General features: G+C 39.9%; 1 protein-coding gene across 3 annotated transcripts in view; it reads right to left on the bottom strand.

Annotated features, from left to right (window-relative positions):
* Positions 1 to 20,197, bottom strand: part of LOC115106058 (zinc finger protein 462-like) — an 84,257-nt gene that overhangs the window by 16,528 nt on the left and 47,532 nt on the right. For 2 of the 3 annotated variants that reach the window (XM_029628647.2, XM_029628650.2), the window contains exons 5-6: positions 13,699 to 14,102; positions 5,331 to 5,449 (exon numbers count right to left, since the gene is read on the bottom strand). In XM_029628647.2, the coding sequence (XP_029484507.2) occupies positions 5,331 to 5,449; positions 13,699 to 14,102 (523 nt within the window). The remainder of the gene's footprint in view (positions 1 to 5,330; positions 5,450 to 13,698; positions 14,103 to 20,197) is intronic. The other variant, XM_029628648.2, reaches the window with a different exon arrangement.

The following is a 20,197-nucleotide window of genomic DNA, read 5'->3' as shown; positions in this document are numbered from 1 at the left end:
TGAAAGGTGTCCCGCAAGGGTCAATTTTAGGTCTTGTACTTTTTACTGTCTATATAAACAATATTTGTCTTTCTGCTATTTATTTTTTAATACATACTATACTCCTGTATGCAGATGACACTGTTGTGTATGCTATTGCCCCTGCGGTCGGCTCTGGCTCTTTCGGAGCTCCAGTCTGCCTTTAATGCCCTGCAGAAAGCCTTCGTTGAACTCAAATTGGTACTAAATGCAGGTGAAACCAAGTACAGTATGTTATTTTCTAATTCACGTAAAAATACATCTGATGATTTATATATAATATAATATGTACATTTGATGGTGCCCTCATTGATCGTGTCCCCGCTTATAAATATCTGGGCGTCTGGATTGACGAAAATCTTTCAGAAAGGATGTTATTAATGAGTTAGTTATGAAATTAAGACTACAAATGGGCTTATTTTATAGGAATATGTCTTGCCTTTCATTATATAGAAGAAAATAATAATTCAGTCGACATTCATTCCAGCTTTAGACTATGGTGAGATTGTCTATATGAATGCAGCTGCCACTGTATTGAACGCAGTTTATCAGAGTGCACTACCTTTCATTACACCAATAGGTTCAGTATACATCACTACATTCTTTATCAGAAAGTAGGATGGACCTCTCTCAAGTCTCGTAATTCAATTCACTGCTCTGTTTTTGTTTATAAAGCCTTCTAGTGCAAACTTCCACGATACCTTACTTCATTGTTAAATTACAGACATACGAGTTACCAGACCCAATAGCAGGGATGGCTAACGCTAGAGGTCCCGTTGATCACTAAAGAATTAGGAAATCTGCAAAGCCTCCTGCACTTTGATGGTCTGGTGCCTCTAGGGCAGTTCAAGCCGTTAACGAAGGACCTCATTGTGTTTGTTCTTAAATTGCTTGTAGTATTGTATGTTTTTTATTACGTTGTATGTTTGAATGCTGTACATTTTATGAATTGTGCTCATGCCGGGCTTGATTTCAATGGGACTCCCTGCTAAAATGAAGTAAACAAATATATAATTCTAATTTCATTAATGCCGAAGTCACAGTTCAACCCAGCTAAAAAGAAAAAGACAGAGTGCACAAGCAAGGACTCTCTCTCTTCAGCAAAGGAGCATAAACTTTGGTCAGAGAGAAACTCTTTTGAGAGTGGCTTTATCCAACTTAGTATAGAGTTGAGCATGTCATTCAGTGTTCAGACTTCGAGTAGCACAAGACACAAAAATCTGCCTCTGTCAACAATTTTCCATTTTTAAAAAAAAAAACAATTTTTATGATGACCACCCTCAGTCCATTCAAGGGAAAATCGATAGGCTTGATACTATATAGTAAGCCCAAAAGCTTTCAGCCAGACAGACAGAGCCAGCCGACGGATCTGAAAAGAGGGGTGTTGACACTCATTTTCTGCTAATCTAGCCTTGAATGACTTTTGCACCTTATCGAGAGAACCAGCATTCACATACCACACGTTACCCACTGTGCACACCATGTCATTTCAACGAGGAAATGTTGGTCATATTTAGTTGAGATGTTGATCAATGACATTTCAATCTTTATTCACCCACTCACAAGTAAGTAGTTTGTTGAATTCCCAACGTGTTATCACTATGCTTAAAACCATCTAAAAGAACAACCAAATTCCAATAAAAAAAATAATGTTTGATTTTTGGTTTAGTTGTCTTGAAACACTGCGCTTTCAACTATTTAAAAGCATGACAAAGGCCTAGGTCAGATCAAGCATTAATCGGCGATAGCCGACACCCGCATAGGTAGTGCTTTGGCGGTGTCTGAGGTAGAGCTGTCAAATCAGAACGGCTGCTCCTGTGGTCATTGTCACGAAGCCACCCACTTGTGTTAGAAGTTTAGAACGAGAAAGTGTCGGCTAGCACGGATCTGATAGAATCTGGCCCAAGGTTCAAATGGGAATACAATGTCAGATATTCTGTATTTGTACTTCTTATAAGTAGTATTACTGCTAGGTTTTACACAGTCAAATGTAACAAATATCTACATTTTCTATGAAAAAAACTGTACAAATGATACATTTGTGACATCATATATATATATATATATATATATATATATATATATATATATATATATAAAATAATCCAAATTATTCAATACAATAAGGTGTGATCTGTATGTAAAATATTTACATTTGACATTGTCATTTAGCAGATCTAAAATCTATGAATCTATTACTGAGAACAGTAATATTTTACACAAACATGAAGGTACCCATAAGCAATCATTTCTGAACAAAACAGACAAATGTAAAAAAAAAAAAAAAAAACTTAAAAAAAAAAGGCGGATATGCCGTTTTGAAAATAAACTCTTTACAATAGTTTGCAAGATGGCATTTACTTTAGACTATTTACTGTATTACAAAAGTAATAATGAATTGTGTTTGGTTGACAATGCAAACAAATATCAACATGAAGTGCATTTAAAGTTTGATTTGATTTATTCCTATCCTTTATCTTTGATTTTCGGCTGGAGACGTGAATCCAACACGTTCATTATTAACTTGACGATTACATCTGAAATCAACCTTTGCTTGAAGTCCTAGGCTTATATGTATTGGACATTTTTTGTTGAACCCTGGGTTGAATTGAAACGTTAGTTGTTACTAACTTCAAATGCCGTAGGCCTAAATAGAATCCTTGACGATATATCACTTATAAAGTATGGTTATATTTTATTTGCCCTGTTAAACCTACCCTTTAAAGGACTTCGATAGCAACAGTGAATATATTTAGTTATTAATAGATAGATTCAATAATCATTCTCACGATAGCACATTGGCAGTAGTCAGTGACAAATACAAAGCTCAGCAGGGCTGACCTTAGTTAAAACCCTGGATGGGAGACTAAATAGGTAACTGTACTGTAGATAGTTCAACTCTCCAGTAGAGGGTGCGGCCCAGCTTATCATTTTTTTTCTCTGATGGTGGATATAACATTGAAAATATGACGTTGTTTCAAAGGTACAAATTCAACATATTTTATACAAGGTGAAAATTGGTTACCATGATGACATAATCCTGTGGTTGAAATGTTATCCTCAAAACAACAGTTTTGATAACTTTTAGTAGATTCTACGTCACAATGAGTTGACAAATTACGTTGAAACAACGTTGACTCAACCAGTTTGTGCCCAATGGGTATGGATTCCACAGCATAAACATTATGCATTACCAAGGCAGCAATCAAAACCCACAGGCAAATAAGTGGCTGGATGATTGTGAGATTGATACAATACACAACAGAAGCAGAAAACATGGTGTTTTTGACACCACCACCAACAGACCATGTCAGAACACTTTCAAAATGTAATCAAATTCTAAATGGCTCTGGTTCGGAAGTCGATTATCTGAATCAACTGTTGATTGTTGTTGACTCATCTTTCTGTGTTATTTTCCAATCATAACTGTAGACAACCATTCATGACTACTTTTTGTACTCTCATTGTCATTTGTGATGATTGACTATCTATTCCTCTGCTCGGGCATTGGTTCACTGGCTGCATCTGTGGAATCAATTTCTGTAGACTACAGAATCCTTTGCGAAAATACAAAATATCTAATGAAAGAAACATAACATTGAACAGAGAAAATATATAGGCTGCGTCTGCAATGGCACCCTTTTCCCTAGGCACCCTTTTCTCTATATAGTGCACTACTTTTTGAGCATTTTGGACTCAACCAAATACTTGCATAGCTATGATATTCAATGTACTCAATCACAAGACTCAGTTTAAGATATTCCCATAGGGGACATCCTAAGGGAATGACGATATTAGTGTTGATTTAAGATTCTCAAACAGCTGTGGTAGTCAGACATTCAGACTAGCCCACAGCCCATAGCCCAATACACAGGTGTGGTCAATAAAACACTAGTCTGTTTCAGGATCAGTTTGTGCTGTTTAGCCAACTACGAGTAAAAATTCTACTTACAGTGCCTTTTCGGAAGTATTCACACACCTTGACTTTTTCCACATTTTGTTGTGTTACAAGGTGGGCTTAAAATGGATTCAATTGTCATTTCTTGTCAACGATCGACACAAAATACTCTGTAATGTCAAAGCGGAAGAAAAACATTTGTAAAACATTTATGAAAAATAAAACACTAATATATTTTGATTACATAAGTATTAAACCAATACATGTTAGAATCAATTGATTACAGCTGTGAATATTTCTGGGAAAGTCTAAGAGCTTTGCACACCTGGATTATACAATATTTGCACATTATTCTTTAAGAGATTTTTTCACACTCCGTCAAGTTGGTTGTTGATCCTTGCTAGACAGCCATTTTCAAGCCTTGCCATAGATTTTCAAGACGATTTAAGTAAAAACTCAGGAACATTCAATGATGTATTGGTAAGCCATGCCAGCGTATATTTGGCCTTGTGTTCTAGGTTATTATCCTGCTGAAAAGATAATTTGTCTCCCAGTTTGTTGGAAAGCAGACTGAACCAGGTTTTCCTCAGATTATTTTTATTTTAAAAAATCCCTAGTCCTTGCCAATGACAAGCATACCCATAACATGATGCAGCCACCACCTTGCTTGAAAATATGAAGAGTGGTACTAAGTGACGTGTTGGATTTGCCCCAAACATAACACTTTTTTATTCACGACATAAAGTTTCACTTTAGTGCCTTATTGCATACAGGATGCATGTTTTGGAATATGTTTTATTCTATACAGCCTTCCTACTTTTCACTCTGTCATTTAGGTTAGTATTGTGGAGTAAGTAAAGTCACCATTGGCCTCAAGGTGAAATCCCTGAGCGGTTTCCTTCCTCTCTGGCAAATGAGTTAGGAAGGATGCCTGTATCTTTGTAGTGACTAGGTGTATTGATACACCATCCAAAGTGTAAGTAATAACTCCACCATGCTCAAAATGATATTTAATGTCAGATTTTTTTTTTTACCGATCTTCCAATAGGGGCATTGGAAAACATTCCTGGTCTTTGTTGTTGAATCTGTGTTTGTAATTCACTGCTCGACTGAACGACCGTACAGATAATTGACTTATTGACTCAAGACATTTCAGCGTACATTTTTTAAATGAATTTGTAAAAATGCCTAAAAACATAATTGTACTTTGACATTATGGGGTAGCGTAGGCCAGTGACACAAAATCGAAATTTAATCCATTTTAAATTTAGGCTGTAACACAACAAAAATGTTGAACAATTCAAGGGGTGTGAAAACTTTGAAGGCACTGGAAGTAGAAGTTTTGCCCCATAACAAACAATGACCACTCGTGAAGTCGTGGTGAGCACAGAGTGGTGAGGTGTGTGGTTTTTACCTGGGTGCGCTTTGTGCAGATGACTCTTCAATCGGCTCAGGTAAGCAGACTTAAAAGGACAGAGCTTGCATCTGAACGGCTTGTGGTGCCTGTGGTGAGACTGCACATGTTTGTCCAGACTGAGGAGAGAGACACAGACAAAGAGGAGCGAGAGTGAATGAGAAGAAAGGGTGGGAGACAGAAAGAGGGGGGGGGGGGGTCAGAGTGGGATGTAGAGAAAGAAACTTCTACACCAGGTGTGGGCAAACTACGGCCCATTCAATCCAGCCCACGGGAGGTTTGATAAATACTTTCTTTTTTTTATTTTATTTTTTACTCTTGAACGTCTAAAACTAGATAGAAAGTATGTCGAAATTAGAATGGACTTTTCCTGGCCTGCAAATGGATTTTTTACAATCAAATCAATTACAAAAAATCTGTGCGGCGCTTGAAAGTCTGTGGCCCTTGAGCCAAAATGTTTGCCGACCCCTGGTCTGCACATGTTTCAACACATCACAACAGAATACTTCCAAGGAAGCAGAGGGAATCTGATTGTACCTAACTTGATTTTCTGAACCACAACTAGCAGAGAATTTCTAGTGACTATTGAGCAGAGGCCATAGCAGAAAACCATCTACCATGGTCCCAGTATCCCTAGTGTATCTCTGTGTGTCTGACTGCAAACCACATAGAAGGGATCTGGGGAATATGAATGTGTTTTCATCCCAGCCTCTTAGGTGGCATAGGAACACATTTACTTTCTGGGTCAGCAATACAGTGGGACTACACAAGGGAGCTGAGATGAGGTCTTTCAGCTTTGGATAAGAAGACAAATTACACTATCAAAATGTCTGCCATGTCTACAGTGTCTCAATGGATTCTACTGGAGTGAGTTTTGGAGGAAATGTGCATTCCATCTAGCCTGGTGCCAGATCTCTTTGTGCTCTTTTCTACCCCGTTGCTCCGTCATTGTCAATCACAAACAGACTGGCACTTAGGCTACATTCCATCCAGAGTGTATGTCCGATATAAAGCACAGCTCAGATGACAGATGGCGTCGACAGATAGGGATGCCGTGCTTTTAGCGCTTAGGAAACTTTGCAGTATATATCTTTTTTGTGTTATCTCTTACATTATTAATCCATCATTTTTTTGTGTTATTGCAGCCAGGAAGAACTTTTGGATATCAGAACGGCGGTAACTCACCAGCATTACCAGCACTACGACCAGGAATACGACTTTCCTGAATCTGATCCTTTGTTCGTACCCCCCAGGGCAATTGAACTGATTTCAGAGGCTGACAAAAAAACACCGCCGGCGGAGGAGAGGTCCTTGGAGTGGACTTCTAGTCCGACTCAGGAGGTGCGCACACCACCCATTTTACTCACTAAAGTTCAGTCTCTGGATAATAAAGTTTACGAGCTCAAGGCGAGGAATTCCTTCCAGAGAGACTTCAGGGATAGTAACATACCCTGTTTCACGGGAACATGGCTCTCTGTCTGAATTCGTACAGACAGTTAGGTTCTCAGTTCATCACGCAGAACATGAATAAATATCGCTCCGGGAAGAAGAAGGACAGGGGTGTATGTTTCATGATTAACTACTCATTGTGTGATTGTGATAACATACAGGAACTCAATTCGTTTTGTTCACTTAACCTAGAATACCTCCAATCAAATGCTGACCGTATTACCTCCCAAGAGAATTCTCTCCGGTTATAGTCACAGCCGTGAATATTCCCCTGAAGCCGATACCACGACGGCCCTCAAAGAACTTCACTGGAATTTAAGCAAACTGAAAACCACATATGCTGAGGCAGAATTTATTGTAGCTTGGGATTTTAACAAAGCAAATTTGAGAAAAACGCTACCGAAGTTCCATCAACACATTGACTGTAGAAGTCGTGTTGCTCAAACACTCGACCACTGCTACTCCAACTTCTAGGATGCCTACAAGACCCGGCAAATCTGATCACGACTCCATTTTGCTCCTCCCTTCTTATGGGCAGGAACTCAAACAGGAAGTACCCATGCTAAGGACTAGTGAACGCAGGTCTGACCAATCGGAATCCACGCTTCAAGATTGTTTTGATCACGTGGATTGGGATATGTTCCAGGTAGCCTCCGAGAATAACATAGATGAATACACTGATACGGTGACTGAGTTTATCAAGAAGTGTATAGGAGATGTTGTACCGACTGTGACAATAAAAACCTACCCTAACCAGGAACCGTGGATAGATGGCAATATTCGAGCAAAACTGAAAGCTCGAACGCATTTAACCATGGCAAGGTGACTGAGATATGGCCGAATACAAACAGTGTAGTTATTCCCTCCATAAGGTAATCAAACAGGCAAAACGTCAGTATAAAGACGAAGTGGAGTTGCAATTCAAAGGCTCAGACACGAGACGCACACTTGAAGTCAGAAGTTTACATACACCTTAGCCAAATACATTTAAACTCAGTTTTTCACAATTCCTGACATTTAATCCTAGTAAAAACTTCCTGTCTTAGGTCAGTTAGGATCACCACTTTATTTTAAGAATGTGAAATGTCAGAATGATAGTAGAGAGAAAGATTTATTTCAGCTTTTATTATTTTCATCACATTCCCAATGGGTCAGAAGTTTACATACACTCAATTAGTATTTGGTAGCAATGCCTTTAAATTGTTAACTTGGGACATGCATTTCGGGTAGCCTTCCACAAGCTTCCCACAATAAGTTTGGTGAATTTTGTCCCATTCCTCCTGACAGAGCTGGTGTAACTGAGTCAGGTTTGTAGGCCTCCTTGCTCACACATGCTTTTTCAGTTCTGCCCACAAATGTTCTATAGGATTGAGGTCAGGGCTTTGTGATGGCAACTCGAATACCTTGACTTTGTTGTCCTTAAGCCATTTTGCCACAACTTTGGAAGTATGCTTGGGGTCATTGTTCATTTGGAAGACCCATTTGCGACCAAGCTTTGACTTCCTGACTGATGTCTTGAGATATTGCTTCAATACATCCACAATTTTCTTCCCTCATGATGCCATCTATTTTGTGAAGTACACCAGTCCCTCCTGCAGCAAAGCCCCCCCACAACATGATGCTGCCATACTTTTGTACCTGTTCCCTCCAGCATCTTCACAAGGTCCTTTGCTGTTGTTCTGGGATTGGTTTGCACTTTTCGCACAAGTACGTTCATCTCTAGGAGACAGAACGTGTCTCCTTCCTGAGCGGTATGACAGCTGCATGGTGTTTATACTTGCGTACTATTGTTTGTACAGATGAACGTGGTACCTTCAGCTATTTGGAAATTGCTCCCAAGGATGAACCAGACTTGTGGAGGTCTACAATTTATTTTCTGAGGTCTTGGCTGATTTCCCCATGATGTCAAGCAAAGAGGCACGGAGTTTGAAGGTAGGCCTTGAAATAGATCCACGGTTACACCTCCAATTGACTCAAATTATGTCAATTAGCCTATCAGAAGCTTCTAAAGCCATGACATTATCTTCCGAAATGTTCCAAGCTGTTTAAAAGGCACAGTCAACTTAGTGTATGTAAACTTCTGATCCACTGGAATTGTGATACACTGAATTAAGTGAAATAATCTGTCTGTAAACAATTGTTGGAATAATTACTTGTGTCATGCACAAAGTAGATGTCATAAACGCCAAAACTATAGTTTGTTAACAAGAAATTTGTGGAATGGTTGAAAAACAAGTTTTAATGACTCCAACCTAAGTATATGTAAACTTCCGACTTCAACTGTATACACTAAGTGTACAAAACATTAGCAACCTAATACTGAGTTGCACCCCCTTTTGTCCTGAGAACAGCCCCAATTTGTTGGAGCATTGACTCTACAAGGTGTCGAAAGAGTTCCAGAGGGATGCTGGGCCATTTTCCCACACATTTTCCCACAGTCAAATTGGCTGATAGTGGATCCCTCCGAATAACCCAGGTCATCCCACAGATGCTCAATTGGATTGAGATTTGGTGACTGGGCAGGCCACTGCAGTAAGATGAATTCGCTGACATGTTTGTGGAACCATTTCTGGACAATCCTAGCCTTGTGGCATGGGGCATTATCCGGCTGAAAGAAATCTATTTGCACTGCTGCCGTGAAGGGCTGCACCTGATTGGTAATGATGTTCAGATATCCTGTGACATTCAAACATTGCTCCACTTTTATTAAGGGGTACAATGTGTGCCATGAAAACAGCCTCAACACAATCACACCACCACCACCAGTGTGCAAAGTTGAAACGCTGATGGATGCATGTACCCGTGTGGTTTTCTCCATACCCTAAGTCCTCCCATCAGCGAGAAACCGCAGGAACCAGGATTCATCAGACCAGGCAATGTTTTTCCAATTCTCAAGTGTTCACAGTGTTTTCGTTCCTTAGCCCACTGCAGCCGAGGTCTCTTGTTTTGATGCTGAAAGAAGTGGAACTGAAATACCACATTGTGTCAAGGTACGACAAGTTATTTTATGTCTTTGGGCATCAATGGTGTACTGGACTGTCAGTTGACTAACCGTAGTCTGTTGCTCTGCACAATTCGTGTCAGCCTCCTTTGTCTGCTTTCATCAATGGCCCGTTTTTGACCACTGGCTGGATGTCCTTTTGGTGGTGGACAAATCTTTATACACACAAGGAACTGTTGAGGGTGAAAAACGCAGCAGAATTGCAGTTCTTGACACACTCAAACGGGTGTGCCTGGCACCTACTACCATACCCCATTCAAAGGCACTTACATATTTTTTCTTACCTATTCACCCCCGGAATGTCAACATACACAATCCATGACTCAAGGCTTAAAAGTCTTCCGTTCATCTCCTTCTGTTCATCTACACTGATTGAAGTGGATTTAACAGCTGACATCAATAAGGGATCATAGCTTTCACCTGGATTCACCTGGTTAGTCTATGTCATGGAAAGAGCAGGTGTTCCAAATGTTCTGTCCACTCAGTGTAATATAATATATTTAGCAGAATATTTTATCCAAATCAACTTACAGTCATGCGTGCATAAATTGTACGTATGGTCCCGGGAAACAAACCCACTAGCCTGGCGTTACAAGCTTAGGTGGGCTTAGGTGGTGTGCGTGGCAGGGTGCATAGCAATGGGCTGGATTTTAGATAACATTTTAGAGGCCCCCATCTTGAGGTGTAGAGAAATGTTTTCATATTTATTCCTGGAATTCTACCAATATCTCCATGGAGTTAAGTAAAAATGTAGTAGTTTTAAAGCTAATTTCCTGTGATTCCACATATTCTGCCATGGAGCTGAGAGAAAATTCTGCAGTTATAAGCATTTTGCCATGTGTTAACGCTGTGTTCTTTTGCTCAAATATAATAGCAAAATCAATACTGCTAAATTCATTGTTTTGGGAATTTTAGCTTTTATTTTGGTGAATGTTAGTTCTCAAAGATTATATTATAAAAAAATATATAGGTCCATTGTCTTCTCTACATATTTAATATCTTTATATCTGGTTTTAGTCAGTTAAGTTTACAGTGATAACGTTTTTCCATCCCGTAAATGTATTTACAAAAAATATATATATTTATATGCAGTACCAGTCAAAAATTTGGACACACCTACTTGTTCCATGGTTTTTCTTTATTTTTCCTATCTTCTACATTGTAGAATAATAGTGAAGACATCAAAACTATGAAATAACACATATGGAATCATGTAGTAACCCAAAAAGTGTTAAACAAATCATAATAAATGTTTTATTTGAGATTATTTAAAGTAGCCACCTTTTGCCAGCTTTGCACACTCTTGGCATTCTCTCAACCAGCTTCATGAGGTATTCACCTGGAATGCATTTCAATTAACAGGTGTGCCTTGTTAAAAGTTAATTTGTGGAATTACTTTCCCTCCAGTCAGTTGTGTTGTGACACGGTAAAGGTGGTATACAGAAGATATCCCTATTTGGTAAAATACAAAGTCAATATTATGGCAAGAACAGTTCAAATAAGCAAAAATAAACGACAGTCCATCATTACTTTAAAACAAGTTTCTTCAAGTGCAGCCGCAAAAACCATCAAGCGCTATGATGAAACTACTGGTTCTCATGAAGACCGCCACAGGAAAGGAAGAAGCAGTTACTTCTGCTGCAGAGGATAAGTTCATTAGAGTTACCAGCCTCAGAAATTGCAGCCCAAATAAATGCTAACAGACACATCAAAACATCAACTGTTCAGAGGAGACCGCGTGAATCAAGCCTTCATGGTCGAATTGCCGCAAAGAAACCACTATTAAAGGACACCAATAAGAAGAAGAGACTTGGTTGAGCCAAGAAACATGAGCAATGGACATTAGACCAGTGGAAATCTGTCATTTGGTCTGACGAGTCCAAATGTTTGACTTTTGGATCCATCCGCCGTGTCTTTGTGAGACACAGAGTAGGTGAACGGATTATCTCTGCATGTGTGGTTCCCACTGTGAAGCATGGACGTGTGATGATGTGAGGGTGCTTTGCTGGTGACACTGTTGATGATTTATTTTGAATTCCAGGCACACTTAACCAGCATGGCTACCACAGCATTCTGCAGCAATACGCCATCCCAGTTGGACTATCATTCATTTTTCAACAGGACAATGACCTCCAGGCTGTGTAAGGGCTATTTGACCAAGAAGGAGAGTGATGGAGTGCTGCATCAGATGGCCTGGCCTCCATAACAGTTGAGATACAGTTGAGATAGTTTGGAGTTGAGTGAAGGAAAAGCAGCCAAAAAGTGCTCAGCATATTGTGGGAACTCCTTCAAGACTGCTGGAAAAGCATACCAGGTGAAGCTGGTTGAGAGAATGCCAAGAGTGTGCTACTTTGAAGAATCTCAAATATATTTTGAATGGTTTAAAACTTTGCATTGCGCATGGTGATCTTAGGCTTGTGTGCGGCTGCTTGGCCATGGAAACCCATTTAATGAAGCCCCAGACTAACAGCTCTTGTGCTGATGATGCTTCCAGAAGCAGTTTGGAACTCGGTAGTGAGTGTTGCAACCGAGGACAATTTTTACATGCTACAGCACTCGGCAGTCCCGTTCTGTGAGCTTGTGAGGCCTACCACATTGCGGCTGAGCCGTTGTTGCTCCTATACTTTTCCACTTCACAATAACAGCACTTACATTTGACCGGGGCAAATCTAGCACTGCATAAATTTGAAGAATTGCTGGAAAGGTGGCATTATATGACGTTGAAAGTCACTGAGCTCTTTAGTAAGGCCATTCTACAGCCAATGTTTGTCTATGGAGATTGCATGTCTGTGTGCTCGATTTTATACACCTGTCAGCAACGGGTGTGGCTGAAGTAGCTGAATCTACTCATTTGAAGGCCATGACTTTTGGCCATGTAGTGTAGAATGGTAGTCATCTTACATTTGGGAACTTCACAGACCTATAGATCAAACAACCATGAAAAAAGTATGCTCCCTCCCTCAGTTGCCTATGCACATCAACAAAAACAAGATCAACTAATGCTAGCCAGAGAGAGATGAGATCAAATCTAACGAGGGAACACTAGATAAACCCCCTCAAACTTTGCAGCTAGTTGGCCGTCAAAATTGCACTGTTAAACGATGGGGAGTAACATTAGTAGCCTGCACTTCCTTCTGCAAGTTGTCTGCCTGGACTAACCCACATTTTGACAACTGAATGGGAACTTTCCTGCCTGCCTGCCAAATACATTGACTGACAGCTAAGAGATGTGCTAACTGTGCATAAGTTCAGCATAGCTAGCCTAGCAACACGATTCACGTGTCTGTACACTTTCCCACCACTGCTCGCTGTAAACGGGACAAACAAATGCAAAGCAATTGAAGTTGAATTCAATGATGCAAATGCATCAGGCTGTAATTTCATTGAGTAGAACTCAACTGTTGACTTGCTTGTGTGTCCTATTCGGCCCGCAGGCCTTGTGTTTGACACTTTACGCTAGCCAATTAGCCAAGTTATGACTGACTTGTGATCATTGCCCTTGCTAGTTTGATTGTATTGACATTCCCAGCCTTAGTTAGAGTAATCCGTTTTTGCTCAAAATATTGAGTCGTTGAAATTGAAACAGTGTATCCCGAATGAGTGGAGGCAGCAAAAAATGTACCAGGCCAGCTGTGATTTACAACCTGATAGCAATATTTTTTGGACTACCAAGAAATGTACTGGTGAATTATATTAATTATGCATTGAACTGCATCTATCTATTCTGCCAACACTGTACGTCATAGAATTTTGAGTCAAATAGAACCTATTTGTAAAACCTCTTATAAAGTTGGTTTTGTAGCATAAACTAGGCATTTTATATTTTTGACTGATAATATGATTGTCTGTTTGTTTCACATTTGCAAAGTAGTTAAAACACTGTCAGTTCCACTTTAAGTTTATATTGTGTCCTCTTACTTGTGTCTGAAGGGGGAGACGAACTGGCAGTACTGGCAGCTGTACTTGTCCTCTCTGGTGAACATGGCCATGGCTGAGTGGCTCCTCTCGTGGGACCTCAGCCCCTGCATGGACATGAAGACACGGTCGCACTGGGCACACGGGTGTCCCCCCGTCAGCCTCTCCTTCACCTGGTCAACGGGCAACACCGCCGCCCCAACCACCGGTGACATCCCAACTGCCATCTCTGCCGTCTCCATGGCAACAGCAGCCCCGGCGACCACCGGGCACATCGCAACGGCCACCATCGTCAGGTCCTTGGGGACTGACTCCATGACAGAGTTGTTGGTCACCTCTTCCACCTCCCCGTTAGTGAGGCTGCTCTCAGCCGGGATGGTGGACAACGGCACATCTGCGACTTCCTGCTGTTGAAACATTATAAGATAAATATTTACTCTCAATTTCCATTTCACAAATATGCTCTGGCAGGTAACATGACATCCAGACTAGAGGTCGAACGATTAAGCGGAATGGCCGATTAATTAGGGCCGATTTCAAGTTTTCATAACAATCGGAAATCGGTATTTTTGGACACTGGTATTTGGTATTTTTTTAGTTAACTACACATGGTTGATGATATTACGAGATATTATTTAGCGTGTCATACATAATCTGACTGAGCATACAAGCATACAAGTATCTAAGTATCTGACTGAGCGGTGGTAGGCAGAAGCAGGCGCGGAAACATTAATTTAAACAGCACTTTTGTGCGTTTTGCCAGCAGCTCTTCCTTGTGCGTCAAGAATTACACTGTTTATGACTTCAAGCCTATCAACTCCCGAGATGAGGCTGGTGTAACCGAAGTGAAATGGCTGGCTAGTTAGTGCGGGCTAATAGCTTTTCAAACGTCACTCGCTCGCTCTGAGCCTTGGAGTGGTTGTTTCCCTTGCCCTGCATGGGTAACGCTGCTTTGAGGGTGGTTGTTGTCGGTGTGTTCCTGGTTTGAGACCAGGTAGGGGCGAGGAGGGGGACGGAAGCTATACTGTCACACTGGCAATACTAAAGTGCCTATAAGAACATCCAATAGTCAAAGGTATATGAAATACAAATGGTGTAGAGAGAAATAGTCCTATAATTCCTATAATAACTACAACCTAAAACTTCTTACCTGGGAATATTGAAGACTCATGTTAAAAGGAACCACCAGCTTTCATATGTTCTCATGTTCTGAGCAAGGAACTTAAACGTTAGCTTTTTACATGGCAAATATTACACTTTTAATTTATTCTCCAACACTTTGTTTTTGCATTATTTAAACGAAATTGAACATGTTTCATTATTTATTTGAGACTAAATTGATTTTATTGATGTATTATATTAAGTTAAAATATGTGTTCATTTCGTATTGTTGTAATTGTCATTATTACAAATAAAATAAAAATCGGCCGATTAATCGGCATCGGCTTTTTGGTCCTCTAATAATCGGTATCGGCGTTGAAAAATCATAATTGGTCGACCTCTAATCCAGACTCATGTACTGTACTCCGAAATGTTGCCATTGTACGGGAGGTGAGTAACCTTGCCTGTGACCTAGGCACCTTGCCTGCGACCTAGGCTTTAGCTCAGGCTAAAACAGTCTTGATATTCAAAGAGGACCTGGAATCGAACTCAGTCAGTCACACCTTTGTGGCGGTTATTAGATTCCTGATTTATTAGCCATAGAAAACTAACTTTGCCTTCCTGTAACTGAAGAGGCCTCCTACCAGGAGACCAGAGACCACAGCCTGCCCTAAAAATGTTTTGCAATGGGAAACAGAAATGAACATTTCTTATTAGAGTCCAAGTCGTTTCAGTCTGTTTTCTTCCATTTCGTGCCTAATGAATACGACCCCAGGCTGCCCTGGTCTGCACGTCCCACTTCCTTGATCTGGGAAAGCAAAAAATTTGGTTTCTGTCCTGTCTCACACACACACACACACACACACACACAACCTGTCTTTTTATGGCCTACGGGAAGCTCACTATTTCTGCTGAAGGACCTGACCCTGCACTTCATAGGACCATAAATAAGATGGGCGTCCACAGAGCTGCCCAGCCTTGTATCATCAGCCTATTCTCACCAACTCTATGAGAGCGCTAGGGGACAGACCAGGGCCAGTCACAATGTAAATGGCAAGAGATCTAGTACAAATTAGTACAGAAACTTCTAATAGCCTACATGTTCATATGAAACTAATATAGTAGAATTATTCCCTTTCATTTGTGTTTCTCTGGCAGACTTCATATCATCATATTTTTTTAAAATCCAACACACTTATGGCCAAAACTCAAAGGCGAGCATGCATGTGATTAATTTTAGAATGCCTTGTTTTTAATTATAATGACCCAACCAGGCGGGTTGTCCATTTTGACACCTCTCTCAATTCAAAGGTGTCTCTATTTTCAAAGGTGTTGTTGTTTTTTAATTGGAAGAGGTAGCTAAGTGTTGAGGCTTTACCATTCATACTAAATTAGACCAATTCATCCACTTATGGAAACACAACATCGCTATCAGCAAAGATGATTGTAGATATGGACTATCCTGCTAGCATACAGTCAGGCTCGGATTAATTCAAAATACACCAGAGAACATAATTTGGCCACAGAGGATAAATCGTTTCTAAAAAATATATATAACTGTGGATTAAGTTTTATCACAAGCACATACAGGTAACTGCCAAAATAAAGGAAACACCAACATAAAGTGTCTTAAAAGGGTGTTAGGTCACCATGAGCTGCCAGAACAGCTAAATGTAAATGTAAATGTAAACCATACCAGGAAAATGCACCCCCACACCATAACATATACTTTGTATCCTTCATTTACTCAAGTGTTTCCTTTATTTCGTCAGTTATCGGTATGCCTACAGTTGGGAAGGCTGCAATTTGGGCAGCATTAGGGCTGTTGCGGTGCGCCACAATGGCAGTCTTGAGTCATGACTGCAGTAAAAATGTCCAGTGATTGTTGAGTCACGGTAATCTCCTTTTATGCAGCCTGGACATGTGTTGGTAGGACCCAACTCGCTAACGACCATCATGTCGCTAATGGCCTGCTACTCAGGGCTCTATTGTCCTTCTAATCACTCTGACATCAATGCAAATCCTAGACAAAATCCCATCAAACACTTATCATCGAAACAGTAGGTGTTTTTATAATTCACCTCACTGTGATTGATCAATTTGAAGAAAGAAGTTCAGCATGTGGAAAACATGGTCATTGTGGATGTTGTTTCAAAGCCTAACACAATGAAATGGACTTTCTAATGATCAATTCAAAACACCCATGTGCATTTTAGAGAAACCCTGAATTAAAATAATGATTGTACCGTTATAATGATTGTGCATAAAAACCATTCGAAAAAAGAAAAACTGATTTAAGATGTCTTTGGTACATAATTGGTCTAGCCTACCTCCAAAATTAAACAAATTTTAGTAAATCGCCTTTGAATGTGGACTGTATTACTATGCACACTGACTGGGCTGGTTACCTTATGCTATGATCCAAAACTTTCTATTCGTGAGTCTGGGAGAGAATGTACAGGCCTAGGCGATGATGTGGGTTCACTGACTAAGCCTACAATTATAGTTATTTTGTATTTGATATTGAATAGCCTAGTAATAGGGACTTAAAATCCCAATTAAAAGGCTGACACATTACCGTTAGCTACAGAATATCTCACCCCTGTGCGTTTCCATATCCTCTCTCTCCTTCACATCCCTTTCTCCAGCGTGCTGAGAGAGTGGCTGTCAACAATTTAATGATATATGTTTTGTTGTGAATACATGCTACTATCGATGTTCCCGAACAGATTTCACTAGGTTTCCCAAATTAAGCGCTGGGTAAATGCAAGAACAGGGTTGGAGAGCCCATGGCATACAGAGTTTGGGCAGAATATCACCTGTCGGGCAGTGGTTGATTAATGTAGTGAAATAACCGGAGTAGCCTGAAAAAGGAACCAGTGGAAAGTGGCATCCATTCACTATTTGAGTGCATATGGATGACATGTCTTTTGGAAACAAATTTCACATCTTAATAAAGACTAGATTAAATTGAGAATAGTGAAAATATGATCACTTGTTGAGAGTGTGCGGCAAAGAGTGAGGCAAAGAACAGAGTGCAAGCTTTTTTTGCTACTTTCTCAAATCATCAACAGCCTATAGTTGTATCATGCAACCCATATATGTTTTGATTTCTAAGACATTATAAGGTTTGTTTCATTCAAAACTAAAGTTGCAAAAAGCTCTAAATCTAGCATATAGGACCTTTTTCAAATTAACACTTTTAAGCTCAAAATAGCCACTTCATTTGTGCACTCGCTCCAGATGGGAAACATATATTTTATTCAGCTAAGATCATTTATATTCTTATTACTATAAAATCATATAATATAAAATAATGGCATGGGACTTATAAGCATATCTTCTCTGCTAAATGATCTTATCCTTATCTCAGCTCACTGGTCACCATAGCAGCACCCACCCGTAGCACGCACTCCAGCAGGTATTTCTCACTGGTCACCCCCAAAGCCAATTCTTCCTTTGGCCGCCTTTCCTTCCAGTTCTCTGCTGCCAATGACTGGAACGAATTGAAAAAAAAATCACTGAAGCTGGAGACTCATATCTCCCTCACTAGCTTTAAGCACCAGCTGTCAGAGCAGCTCACAGATCACTGCACCTGTACATAGCCCATCTGTAAATAGTCCATCCAACTACCACATCCTCATACTGTATTTCTTTATTTATCTTGCTCCTTTGCACCCCAGTATCTCTACTTGCACATTCATCTTCTGCACATCTACCATTCCAGTGTTTAATTGCTAAATTGTAATTACGTCGCCACCATGGCCTATTTATTGCCTTACCTCCCTTATCCTACATAATTTGCACATACTGTATATAGACTTTTTCTACTGTATTATTGACTGTATGTTTGCTTACTCCATGTGTAACTCTGTGTTGTTGTATGTGTCGAGCTGCTTTGCTTTATCTTGGCCAGGTCGCAGTTGCAAATGAGAACATGTTCTCAACTAGCCTACCTGGTTAAATAATGGTGAAATAAAAAAAATTCAAAAGAATGAACAATCCTACAGTGTCACGTTGGTATGAAGAGATTTGGGAGAAAGGCGCAGGAATGCGCAATTTAAAAAAAAATTTAGCCCAAATTACGGTGTGCCGTGTAAAGGCATGGGCACAAAGACCAAGCAAACACCTAGCAAAACACAGGGTAGAAACCCAAAACAAAAGAGCGAGGAGTACCTCGAATAAATAACACACGTGCACAATGATTAACACCTGGGACGAGACCAGTAATCATCTGCGCAATCCACAATGGCAGGAAAGCCTAAACACACAGCACAGGTACTCACACACACCAACAGACATAGTAACAATAATGGACAGCCAAATGGAAACCAAAGGGCACACTTATACAAGTACTAATCAGTGGGAATAGGGGACAGGTGTGCGTAATGAAAGTTCCGGAGGGATCTGTGATATACAGCCAATGGCATGACGCATAGCCAGATAACATACAGTAGGCCATCCCATATTTCGTTCTTCTGAAACAAAATGTCTTCCTATCATAATGTTTCTTTAGACCTGCTAAAATAAATAATGGATTTATTGTGATGGTGTGTATTAAACTGATTTATTCTACTTTTTTAATTTTTAAACGTAGATGTTCCAAAGGTACGCATCAGTGGCTTGTATGCAAGGAGACGCTAAACGTGTTTATGTTAATTAACGGTCAATTACAGTGAGACCGGCACACTTTTGCATGACAATAACCGTCTGGCAAAATGTAATTACCGCCACAGCCCTAGGCAGCACGCTTGCCAAATATAGAACAGCTTGTTGCTTTGTGGCCATAGACATGTAGCATAATCCATAGAAGGGTTTTAGAACCTCTTACTCAGGCGATTTGACTGTTAAAATCATGGAAAAACTAATAATGGATCCCAGTCCTGCCTTGACTGTGAACTGCCATCTATGGATTATATTTCTATAGTTAGTTGCAGTTGTAATTTTGCCTATAGCAAACTTCAAAATACAATTTTGGGGAGAATGTACAATTCGGAAAGCAAATGCCTACTGTTGAAAAGAGAAGACTAATCTTTCTGTAGAAGCAATATAACAATTCATTCTCAACAACTCCCAACTTTAAGCGACCCTCGCCATTTTTTAAATCAAAGTAGCTTATCTTCAGATAGGATATTGCCATGACGAGTGCATCGGCCATAACCGGTAAGTCAGTGTGTCACTGGCAAGTTTATTTAGAAGCCTACTATAGCCTGCAATACATACAGTTGAAATCGTAAGTTTACATACACCTTAGCCAAATACATTTAAACTCAGTTTATCACAATTCCTGATATTTAATCCAAATAAAAAATGACCTGTTTTAGGTCAGTTAGGATCACCACTTTATTTGAAGAATGTCAAATGTTAGAATATTAGTAGAGCGAATGATTTATTTTAGCTT

Source organism: Oncorhynchus nerka, linkage group LG4 (genome assembly GCF_034236695.1).
Source record: "Oncorhynchus nerka isolate Pitt River linkage group LG4, Oner_Uvic_2.0, whole genome shotgun sequence".
Taxonomy (NCBI): Eukaryota; Metazoa; Chordata; class Actinopteri; order Salmoniformes; family Salmonidae; genus Oncorhynchus; species Oncorhynchus nerka.
This window is presented reverse-complemented; position numbering and strand designations above follow the sequence as displayed.